The following is a 12327-nucleotide window of genomic DNA, read 5'->3' on the forward strand; positions in this document are numbered from 1 at the left end:
AGAAGAAAACCATCCAAAGAAACTGATCGAATAAATATGGATTCTAGAAAGTCATTGGGCCAAGGTAGCAACCTCAATGGAATTTGCATCTGTAGAACCAATCACACACACAAAAAGGTCACGGTTCGAGGCTTCTGATACCCCGAACTACCAACCGGCTGGTTGGAAGTGAAATGAAGAGAAACGGAATTAACTAAAACAGTTAAAAGTAAAAAATTATCTAATACCTATCAATCACTAACTATAGTACTTTAATTTCACTTCGAAAAACCAAATTCCTATCAATTGAAAAGGCTAAACAAACAGATAAGTATAAATCATGCTACTACATTGGCAGAGGGCGCCAATTTTCTAATGCAGAATAACAATATCCTAATTTTCTGATCAAATAAAGGGTAATTTTTTCAAAGGCCTGCACAGTAAATACTATATGGTCCAAGAGTCAGATTCCCGAAATCAAAGTACTCATACACATGATGTGGCCAGCAGGGCACCACAGAGAAAAGAAGAGGCCTGCCTAGACAGTTAGCTAAACCCACCACGCCAGCATAGAGTTTGAGAACCTGCTACTTATTGACGAGCCCTCTTGTTGCTGCAAGATGGGCACTTGTACTGCTTGATGTGCTCAGCCCTAGCAGGGGTGATCTTCACACACTTGCCATGGAACCACTTCTCACAAATGTCACAGCAGATCCAAAACTCATCTGATGCATAGTTTTCCCCACATGCCCCACACAGTGTGTCCCCATGTTCCTCCTCATCTTCATCATCAAATCCATCATCCTCTTCCTTTGGCTGCATTGCCTTTGAAAACTTGCCCTGGGGTTCAGAGCCCCGCTGTTTTTGTTCAACAGAAAAAGTAACAGCGTTGCAAGCACAGGAAACCCATTAGCCATCAATAGAGATAAAATCCATAACAAATAAACAGGTATTTCCATCCTCCTCTTTTTCTTTTTTTTTGTGGGGGGAGTGGGGGTGTTGGATGTTTCAAGAGGCACAGGTTCAAGAGAATTCATACTTTTAATGCAAACACATTTGCTCTAACACCATATTTGGAATATTTGAGAGGAAAATAGAATAAAACACAAAGGAACAAATAAACATGCAATCATGAAAGGACAAGAGGAAGCATTAGTGCAAGGATAGGGTAGATAAGAAACCATTTCAAGCAAAGAGCATCCATGTCCAAGGGTAAGATGAACATGCTTCTCTTCTAGACACCATTTCCAAAGAAAAACACTTCCAAAAACATCAAAAAAGCATGAGCTCATCACCTTACCTCGTCCACTCAACCCTCAACATATAGACAATAGCACATTAATGAGGACCCAAATGACTTTCCATTTTTCATGGGAAAATGAAACAACTCCGCTAGGAAGAGACACCTACTCTTGCAGCCTGAAAGGCCAGCACCCTGGCTCCTGTTAAACCCTTTACTGGGGGTAGGATTCACGTAATCAACCATCCCAGGATCACAATAGCAAGTAACAGAGACTAACATGTCTCCTAAAAGTCTATTACTGTGGGAAAGATGAATGAACTCATAAAATAGTGAGGATAATCTGTAACCATAAAAATTAGGCTAAATATTCAAAAGAAAAATTCAGATTAAAAAGGAGAGGATGATCTCTAGGCATCATTAACAGATACTTGGTATCCAACAATCCAAGTGGCGTTCATGCATCGACCAGCATAAGTAGAGATTGAATTCATTCAAAGGTCCAGGTATTACCAAGCCCATGCTTGGACTATTATTTCCATGGATGCATGCAAAACCCACCACATAGCAGGTGCTATACAAAGTATCCAAAACGTGATTCCATCATAAATCCACCAACTAATAATTCAATTCATTCCACCAGATCAAGAGAAGAACTAGGTAAACTAGAAGTCCTTTTTACCACTTTAGAGTTAGGTTTGGATTTGTTGCTGCTGTGATTTGAAACCGAAGACTTCTCCTTTACTTGTTTCTTTGCAGTTCCTGTCACAACCTCAAATATTGTTGGGAGATCATTTATCATACCAAAGAGGCGTTTCCTGCACCAAATATCCGGCAAGACTACATTAGGTATATTGAAGAGCACTATAATACATAAGACCCCCAAGGCCTTCAACATTAAGAGTAAAAAACTTGTAAGTAAATTCCATCTATAATTACAAACAGATTTGAACACCAGACAAATCCAAATTATTCACACAAGAAAGTAAAGAATGCATAGTCTCAAGGTTGTTCTTATGGTTGAACCATAGCCCATTTAGTAGCATCTTTCTGCTGAATGGGCATGTGTCAGCTAAAACAGAAAATTAAACTGCTCTATATAATAAGCACCAGCTTAAGACCAATAATAACATTGTAGTTATCTTAATGGAATATTGTGTCATCTATTTCCCACAAGCAAGACCATGTTGTCTTCCACAGCCAATAGGAAGTTCTCAAAGAAGTTCAAACCTAACCTTTCTATTTCTTGATCCTTTCTATATAAAGGTTCTGCAAAGGTAAGGTTATACTTACAGATGCAATGCAGACCAAACCCACCACCCAAAACCCACACACCACAACACTCCCCCCCCCCCCCCAAAAAAAAAGGACAACTTTTCGTTCAGAGATGATGCTCAACTTCAAACCACACCAAACCTGAACTACCCACCACCACCACCCCAGGATGGTAAAAGAGAAACATCTCCTGACAGGACCTGTAAGTTTTAGTTGTAAATATAATCTGAGGTAAATAAGGTGGAACCTGGGAACAGAAGCAAGATTCGGAAACATCCATCTTGCATTTCAAAACCATCATTACTAACACAAAATACATGGCGTTTATAGCTAACTAGGACGCAGTCATACTTGATATAAATAGGCTCATTAAGATGTAACTGAACTCCTAATGCAAGATAAACAATCAATTGCCTTTGAGCCAGGTCGGTCTAGGCATCACAATACCCCTATGTGGGTCCAAGTATAGCAACAAGATTTTATGCTTTGCCAGCAGCAAAAAATGGATGTACTCGATGTTGGTCAACCCTATCCCACCTGCCTAATGAAGCATGAAAGGGAGCCCATTTTACAGGGTAACATAGGTGGGGACCAAGGACTTTGGCTTAACCAACCCAACCTCAGCCCGTTAATGGGCATAGAGAATGCCTAAAATTTAGAGTGGGGCAAGATGGAGCTCAATTTAGACCAGTCCCTAAACATCTATTCCCGGACCCAATTTGATGCCTTAGGTTTGTGTAATATCGGTCCTGATTAATGTAAACCAGATGGTTCCACACCCCAGCCGGACAAATACTGGTTAGGGAATAGGTTCAACATCCAGGGCGCTTTGTATGTCAATACCATCTGTGTTAGTCTTTCATGAACTCAAAAGAATAGCATCTCGCCACACTCATTCGTAGAAAGAAGTGTATACTCTTTCATATATATGGCGCAACCCAATCCGTGTTTTCAAGCTTCTTCTCCTTTTTTGTTTTTGGAATCTAAATAATAAGAAATTCATTTTGAATCATTTGGTTTAGACATTACTTTGGCGAGATCCTTAATCATTTCAAAATAGCAGCAACATACCTTTTGTGATTTCTTCCCATCCAAGCATCATAGGAACGATTGATCCACGCATGATACATTTTTGGTCAAAAAGTTTTTACAAATTCCAACAAATTTTCCTTTTGGATTTGTTGAAACTTGTTCAAATTAGATCCTTTCAATTTCTATATTGAAGATATGATTATATAATTATCCCGACAGAATACTTTCAGAATAAACTTACCTCCCTTTCTAGCTACGATTATTGAGTAATCAGATAAACTAGATTTAAGCCTCCAGCATCCATGAAAAACAGACAGATGCAATCTTGTGCAACATGAAAAAACTAGTTATAGCAATATATTCATCTGGGTGTTCAAGGAAAACTGTTAAAATGTTTAGCAACAGAAAAACAGGGGCGGAAGGTTGCTCCATTGTGACCAAGTGGTTGCAGGTTTGAGTCTGGAAACAGCCTCCCTGCAAAAGCAGGGGTAAGGCTGTGTACATTATGACCCTCCCCAAACCCCACAATGGTGGGAGCCTCATGCACTGAGTATGTCCTTTTTATATTGTTTTTGTCACCTAAGTTCTAAGAGCCCTAATTGACCAACCCAACTAACCTTATTTGTTACCCCCAATTAAGCCATAGTTTGCACTTCCAAATATAGTAACTATTCAACTGGTTCCCTAAAATAAATACTAAAGCCTCATGAATATCACCACCTCTTCATTGTACAGCCCTGGACCATCAACACCGAAGGTGGTTGGCTGTCCCACACTATATTAGTTTTCATTGAACTTAACCCATGTACACTTATCTTTTTGCACACACACATACCACCCCACCCCCCACCCCCACCCCCAAAAAAAAGAACCTTGATTTAGTATCCTTTCACAGCTTCTTTCTACCTTTCTACTTTTTTGAAAGATAAACTTAAACTGTTAAGATCATCTATCGAAGGTGACATCAAGACGCTCACATTCCAACACTAGCCTCAATGCCAAGTCTTTCATAACATTAGCAAAGGAGTTTGAAGAAACATGTTCACAGCATCACCAAGGAAAATAAATGCCAACAAACAGACACATATCATAATCCAAAGACCAATAGAACAATTTGCAAGTTTCTGCCACCTGTTAATGCTCATAATGTTCCACCCAAGCATACACCTGTAACCATGGTTTCTTTCAAGATCAGGATCGGTCAGCAGGATCGCACAATTTTAGATAGGGTTCAGCAGCCACCAATCCATCCAATACTGACTGATTTCAGCCAATACTTGTGGAAATTAGGCTGGATCAGCGGCCACCAATCCAGTCTAAGATTCCGGTCTTTAAATCCTTGCCTGTAACAGTCAGCTCTTTCCTTTTGCAAGGAAAAATTAATGGACCACCATTCCACAGAAATTATGCACATTTACTCTAGGAAATAAAGCCAAGAAAAGCTTCAAGAATCATATTTTCAAACAATAGAAAAATGCATCCCTGATGTAAGAATGTAACTGCAAATACCACAAAACACAGGCTTTGCAGAAAGCAGAGGTCCAGAACCAATTGGTAGGAACCGGTGAAGTCACTAATATATGGGACTCAGGGTTCTCACTTGGTACCTTGCATTTAAGCCCACAACTTAATTAGTCATAACATACATGCCACCAAGCTTAAACACCAAAGGGGGAGAAAGAGAAGAGTGAAGATGAGCATGATACATGACATTGAAGTGTGAAGACTAAGAGGCTGTAGCCCCATACAAGTCCTGCTTTCACAGGGTCCCAGGAGAGGTGGATTTGAGATGATCCTAACCTTTAGTATTTTGTACAAAGTGGCAGCTTGCATCTTCATGCTGGCACCCAAAGCTTTTTACCATCGCATCAAGCGACGGCCCCTAAGGGGACAGAATGATAAAGTAAATACTAAAGCCAAGAGAGAGAGATAGAGAGTAGGAGAAACTTGTCAAGATTTACTTATCCTAACAAACTATGCATTTGCGAAACAAATAACCTAGAATTCATTGAGATTACTTTCCACCTCCCACCCTTTCTATGCTGCATATAGTACAAAACAGAGCTCTGCAACTAAAAGCAAATATCAAGATTTACATAATTTATCTACTACTATACCATGATAAAGACCTAAAACCTCAAAAACAAACTACCACAAACAAATCCACCAAATCAACCTAGGATAAACCAAGTAAAGTTCCACCAGACTGCCTTAGTACAGGTTGAGAGCAGAGCACACAAAAAGAAAGCCATAACAAGCATACCTGTCGTTTTTATCAAATCCAAATCTAGCACCAAAATAAAATGCAACTGCAAGTAGCCATGCATCACTATGGACCGCAACCAAAGATAACCAGTCTTTTTCTTGCATTCCATCTCTTGCAAAGTTAATGCCCAATGCAGGCTCAGGAAGCTCTGGAGGCACCTCTTCTGCAGGTAAATTGACTTCCCACTGCTCGCTAGGAAATCCATACAGGCACAGATTCTCTTTCTCTGTAAAGTATGGCGCATTGATCATTACATAGTTATGAGAGAATGGTAAAAATTTTCATGAATATGAAAACCATAAGTAGTTAATTAACATCAGAACATTAAGAGAGGAAACCAAGTAGAATATATTGAAAGACAAACCAGTAATCATCATAAATCAAGTCCTACCACAACAGGAAGTAAACCATAATAAAGAAAAACTTTGATCAGGTTGGAATAGGGTTTGGACATTCAACTACCAAAACTAGGTATTTGTGAAGAGACACCACCCCCCCCCCCCCCCAAAAAAAAAAAAAACTCTCTTTCTGTTCCAGTCTTAAACCCGTCTTCTTCCTCCAACTAGTCCTCCGAGCTATCTATTCTCCCATCCAGGATGGAGAGGTCTCCAGTGAAAATTCATACCTATGAAACCCTTTCATCTGTTTCCACTCCAATCTACCAACATACCCCCCCCTCCCACAAACTCTTTCTCTAAGAGTGTGTGCATGAACATGCACGCACATTTAACCTCAAAAATTAGAATGAAATTGTAAAACTTCAAAATTTCAAGCTAAAAGTATCAAACCCTTGTTGAAAATCCATGCAGCCAAGGTGACTAGACAACCAGTCAACCACCAGGCACCAGCTCAGTCCAGCTCCAAATGAGGATTTTCCATAGTAATTAATGATATCCTGTGAAATACTCATAGTTGTCAAGGCGCCCAGGCACCCTTTGTTGGAAGGATGCCTAGGTGACTTTTGTTGGTGTTGCCTTGCTGTCGAAGCCCCCTCCAACACCTTGGGGTTCGACTAAATGCCGCGACAACTATGAAAATAATGAAAAGAAATATTCACCATAAATTACACACTTAGATTAGTATAAATTCTAATGCTGTAAAAAATCTTGGATATCTTCTAGACTTCTTCAAATGCATGAAATATGTACTTCTTCGAAGAAAAAGCAATCTAAGTGTGCATATTTGACCCAAAGTTGCATCTAAGGAACAGAGTATTCCTATTGAAGGATGTCAGCACCCAGTTTGAGACTCATCCACATTCCTTCCTCACGAGCCATGCCAGGTAAGCTTAAGGGGTATTCCTACCTAGAAATCTAGAATTTTTTTATAATACTCTTTCAATCCTCTTAAAGAACAATGAATGACAACGTGAAACACAAAATCGTAAGGTAATGCAAACTCGACCTCATACTAGGGAAACCAGCAAGAGATCGACTGCAGCAGAATCAATACAATAAAAGGAACAAAATTAAATAACTGAAACTCTTTTTTTTTATTGCTATTTTTCTGTTAGCATATGAAGGAGAACATAAGGATATGAAAAGGAAGAAGAAAGGGATATAGAAGAGGGGATAGGATCAGCTATCTCAGCCCATCATCCTCTCAACCAGGGCTTCTCACCTGCGATCTCTCAAGTCTCACAATTGCCGCATCTCACAGCTTCAACCATAACTCTTTTTTCTTCAATCTTTGTCCTCTTCTGCTGAGCCACATACATGTATTTATAACAAAACCTACGACAACTTCTAGGAATAAAATCCCCTTTAAAATAGAAACTTGAGTCTAACTAGGATCCCTAATTAGGAATTTAGGATTACAACTCAAATAGGAAACTAAATGTCTAATAATAAAAATAACACCTAAAATCAACTCCTCTATGCCAGCAGTCCATATCAGCCCCAAATTACTGTTCAAGTGAACCGTGTCGTATGAACAATACCTTGAGGTACTGTTCACGTGAACAGTAACTTCTTTTTTTTTTGTGTAGTCTTCCTCATGCTTCGATATACATCATATAGTTACACCGGAATCCACGGAACTGTCCTATAGGATTGATATGTCATTGAATCCTATTAATGTAAGACTAGAACCAGAATAGGTCTAATCCCAGGCAGGATCAAATAGAAAGCCATCCAATAAACAAGAAATCATATGAGGGAACCAAGAGAACAATGGGAACTCAAATGAGGGAACAATTTCCTTTGTTGAAGTAACAAATAAAAACCCATAGATTTGTAACTTGTTGAAGCAGTAATGATCTTGATGTGGTAATATTCAGGAAATCGATGTGAAAATCAGTTGAAAGAAATCCCAGCAGCTTGTAGCACTCTTGAGATCGATTTGAACAAAATTAGGGTTTGGATTCAAGAACCGATGGAAGGGGATGGGGGAATGGAATGGGCATCTCACCCTAGGCCTCTCACCTATGACATCTCAAGATTGCAATATTGCATAAGCAACTTTTCTATTCATTCAAATTCGTGTACAATGCTGGCCTCCTTTACAAACTTATATAGAAGACTCAAAAATAGACTTAGACACTAAAAAGTAAAGGCCTAACCCAATCTTTAACTAGTAAGGTAACCTAAATTGACTAGGAAAGTGAAATAATAAAGAAAACAGACTCAAAATAGGACTCTAACTAAACTAATGAAGTAAATCCTATTTTCCTACTTTCTACTCATATTTTAGGCCCATTAAATAGAAAAACCATGGGATCAAAAGCCCAAAACCTACATAACCCAACCCAAAGCTTATTTTCAATAAAATAAGCCCTCAAAGTAACTTATCTACATCACCTATGCCAAAATGTATTGTAATAAAGAAGGGTGCGTTTGCCTTCATATATCAAGTATGACACGAATATATAGCATCAACTAATTTTAATCGTTGATATATATGTATCTTCGAGACTAAAGCAGGGATCAACGCTAAGTTAGAGATATAGAGATCAACCCTTCAAACAAGAGGCTTTAAGAATAGTAGACCAAAGACGGAGTATATGATGAGTTACTTTAGTCACATTATGATGGATATGACATTGTGAAATTGAGGAGAGAGAGATACCGCAAAGTGACTATTTTAGATATTTGGGGTCAACCATAAATAAAGAAGGCAACATATAAATGATGTTTTATAGAGAATTTAAAGAGGGATGGATGAAGTGGAGAGGTGCGACCGGAGTACTATGTGACAGACGTATTCCTTTAAAGCTTAAAGGAAAGTTCTAAAAGACTGTTGTCCGACCGGCCATGTTGTATGGGGCGGAATGTTGGGCAGTTAAGAAGTGTCATATAGAGAAGCTGTGTAGCAGAGATGAGGATGCTAAGATGGATGTGCGGCAAAACTATGAAGGATAAAGAAAATGAATGTACTAGAGCTGATTTGGGAGTTGCCCCTATCAATGACAAGCTCCGAGAATGTCGTTTGAGGTGGTATGGCCATGTTCAACGGAGGCCTAAGGATGCCCCGGTATGGAGGAGTGATCTGATCCTGATTGAAGGAACTAAAAGAGCTAGGGGTAGGCCTAAAATGAAAATAGGAGAAGTTATGAGGAATAAAATGCGTTGCTTGGGTCTTGCACCTAGTATGACTGCAAATAGAACCTTTTGGAGAGCAATGATCCATGTTGTCGACCCCATACAGCTGAGATTTCCCTGACTTCCTAGGCTGGGCTTCTTTCCTCTTACTTTCATTTCTCTTTGCGTCTCATCTCTTATGTCTTCATGTCTTCTTTTTTCTTACTTTGATTTTGCAAGGATCCATGTAGTCAACCCCATTTAGATGGGATAGGGCTTTGTTGTTGTTGTTGATACATATGTATCCTCAACATACTAAAACGACTACAATTATTGGTATCAAACCAATAGCGATTCAAACAAGCTAAATCTTCTAATCGATAATTGATACAAATAAAGAACGTCAATTTCATGTTAAAGTATTTATCTCTATCAACATCTTTGTTAAGATTGAGATTGAGGGAGAGAAAAATCTAAGGAAAGGACCACTAGATGGGACTAAAAATAACAGAGAAATCATGACCAAAAAAAAAAAGTAATTACTCAAAATGAAGGACCCACGATGCAATTCATTATCTGGTAAATGAATGTAACATAAGTGAAGAGAAACCAAACAAATCCTCGAACAAGTTATAATACGACAAAAACAATAAACAGTTTCTAGGTGTCCTATTTCCTAAACATAAAATAAACATTGCCATCCTCCACAGATTTAGATATGAAATGAGATTAAAAACTACATGTTGTCATGGGAACAAGAAACACTATTTAAATTTAGAATGCATTTGGCAAATAATAAAAATATAATCAACGTCGGCAGTAAAACACTCACAGAAATGCGAAGAATTAAATAACAAAGAAATTATGAAAAAAATATTCCTCTTTCTATTCCAGTCTTAAACTCATCTTCTTCCTTCAACTAGTTCTCTAAGCTATCTATCCTCCCATCCAGGATGGAGAAGTCTCCAATGAAACATTCATACCTAAGCAAGCCTTTCATCTGTTTCCACTCCAATCTACCTAAATTCCCCACAAACTCTTTCTCTTAGTGGGCGTGAGTATGCGTGCGCATATATAACCTCAAAAGTGGAATGAAATTGTAAAACTTCAAAATTTTAAACTAAAAGCATCAAATGCTTGTTAAAAATCCATGTAGACAAGGTAACCAGACAACCACCAGCACAGTCCAGCCCCAAATGAGGGTTTTTCATAGCAATTAATGATATCATGTAGAAATAATCATAGTTGTCAAGGGGTCGCATCGCCTAGGCGTCCAGGTGCCTTCTTGGTGTCTCCTTGATGTCCAAGTCCCCTTCAACGCCTTGGGTTGCCTAAACGCCGTGACAACTATGGAAATAATGAAAGAAATATTCACCTTAAAATTACACAATCAGATTAGTATAAATTCTAATGCTGTGAAAAATCTTTGATATCTTCTTCAAATCCATCAAGTTTGCGTATCTCTTTTACTTAGGAAAAGCAATCTAGAGCAGCTTGTGTGTATCTGACCCAAAACTGCATCTAAGGAACAGAGTATTCCTGCAGAAGGAAGTCAGCACCTAGCTTGAGATTTAGCCATGTTCCTTCCTCACATGCCATGCTAGGTATGCTTAAGGGGTGTTCCTACCTTGAATTTATTACAATACCTGTACAATCTTATTAAAAAACAATGAATGACAACATGAAAGACAAAACTGTAAGGTTACACCAGGACTGAGATTGAGAAATAATCTATGGAAAGGACCACTAGATGGGATTAAATAACAAAGAAATCATGAGAAGAAGAAAAAAAAGGAATCAATCAAAATGAGGAAACCACGATGCAATTTATTATCTAAACGAATGTAACATTAGTGAAGAGATATCGAACAAATCCTCAAACAAGTAATAATACAATAAAAACAATCAACAGTTTCTAGGTGTCCTATTTCCTACACACAAAAATATTGCCATCGCCCACAACTTCAGTCATGCAACGAGATTAAAAATTACATGTAGCCAAGGGAACGAGAAACACTAGTTCAAATTAGAACGTATTAGGAAAAAGCAAAATAATAATAATCAACGTCAGCAGTAAAACACTCACAGAAATACGAAGAACTATTTATTCCGAAAAAGCAATGAGAACAAACAGAAAACCCGCAAAATTAACGCTAATCTGAAAATACAACAACATTATAACTTCCATCCTAATCAATAATTCATAGAAAACACACATGCGGGCATTATATCATCACACAAAAAGGAGGAAAAAGAGCAAGAGAAACAAAAAACCCTAACCAGGATCGCACTGCTGAAAGAATTCTTCTACGTCTGCCAAAAAAAAAAAACAAACCACAGACACATTAGGGTTACCAGGAAACGAAAGCCCAAAATTCAAAGCAAAAAAACAAATACATATATCGTAAATCCTTCCACAACGAAAAAATAACGATGAAGGAAATGTGGAGTAACATAAAAGAAAGAGTACCAGTGGTGAGAGCTTTGATCATGCCAGCTCTTCGGCCTTTGAAATCTCTAAAAACTTCCTCGACAGTTCGAGGATTGTACGCTCCGGGACCTTCCATGGTTCCAAAAATTCAAAATCTTCTCCAAAGGCAAAAGAGCGAGGATGGAGAAGATATACGACAAAGAGAGAACGAACAGAGGTGATTGGAAACAGAAATTTGTGGGTTTTTCAGGGGTATACGTTGGGATTTGAAACCAGAGAGACCCAACCCAACATTGTTCAGAGAGAGAGGCTGGGGTTTTGTTTGAAAGGAGGGAAAGGGGCAAAATATTTGACCTTTCTCAGAGAGAGTGTGGAGAGAATGTGTGTGTGCGAGTGTGTGAGAGAGACTAAGAGAGGAAGAGAGAGTGTGCGGGCGCGTATGATTGAGAGAGAGATTGGAAAAGAGAACTAATAATTAAAAGTGGAGATTGGAGAAAATAGTTTGCGGATTTGAAACTATCAGAATAACTGGATTTTAGAGTATGAAAAAATCCCGCGGAAACGGATAAACGAGAAGCCAACGAAC

The 12327-nt window shown here is 38.5% G+C and overlaps 1 protein-coding gene across 2 annotated transcripts; it reads right to left on the minus strand.

Moving 5' to 3' along the window:
- Positions 1-304: 304 nt before the first annotated feature.
- LOC122669312 (PHD finger protein ALFIN-LIKE 4) lies at positions 305-12079 on the minus strand. Of its 2 annotated transcripts, none has more exons than XM_043866061.1 (5): positions 11781-12079; positions 11591-11623; positions 5790-6018; positions 1902-2037; positions 305-840 (listed from the first exon to the last, which is right to left on the minus strand). In XM_043866061.1, the coding sequence occupies exons 1-5, from the start codon at positions 11875-11877 to the stop codon at positions 571-573; spliced, it is 765 nt and encodes a 254-aa protein (XP_043721996.1). In that variant the 5' UTR covers positions 11878-12079; the 3' UTR covers positions 305-570. The 2 variants fall into 2 exon arrangements, with proteins under 2 accessions (XP_043721996.1, XP_043721997.1); XM_043866062.1 differs by having other exon boundaries at positions 305-837; positions 11781-12070.
- Between the last annotated feature and the right edge of the window lie 248 nt (positions 12080-12327).

Source organism: Telopea speciosissima, chromosome 7 (genome assembly GCF_018873765.1).
Source record: "Telopea speciosissima isolate NSW1024214 ecotype Mountain lineage chromosome 7, Tspe_v1, whole genome shotgun sequence".
Taxonomy (NCBI): Eukaryota; Viridiplantae; Streptophyta; class Magnoliopsida; order Proteales; family Proteaceae; genus Telopea; species Telopea speciosissima.

Excerpts from the sequence above, each read along its gene's own strand:
- LOC122669312 (XM_043866061.1), bottom strand. The coding sequence starts at position 11,877 with ATGGAAGGTCCCGGAGCGTACAATCCTCGAACTGTCGAGGAAGTTTTT. Across the intron at positions 6,019-11,590 it reads CTTTCAGCAGTGCGATCCTG|AGAAAGAGAATCTGTGCCTG; the intron begins GTTAGGGTTTTT and ends CATACTTTACAG. Across the intron at positions 841-1,901 it reads CCAAACCTAACTCTAAAGTG|CAGCGGGGCTCTGAACCCCA; the intron begins GTAAAAAGGACT and ends GTTGAACAAAAA.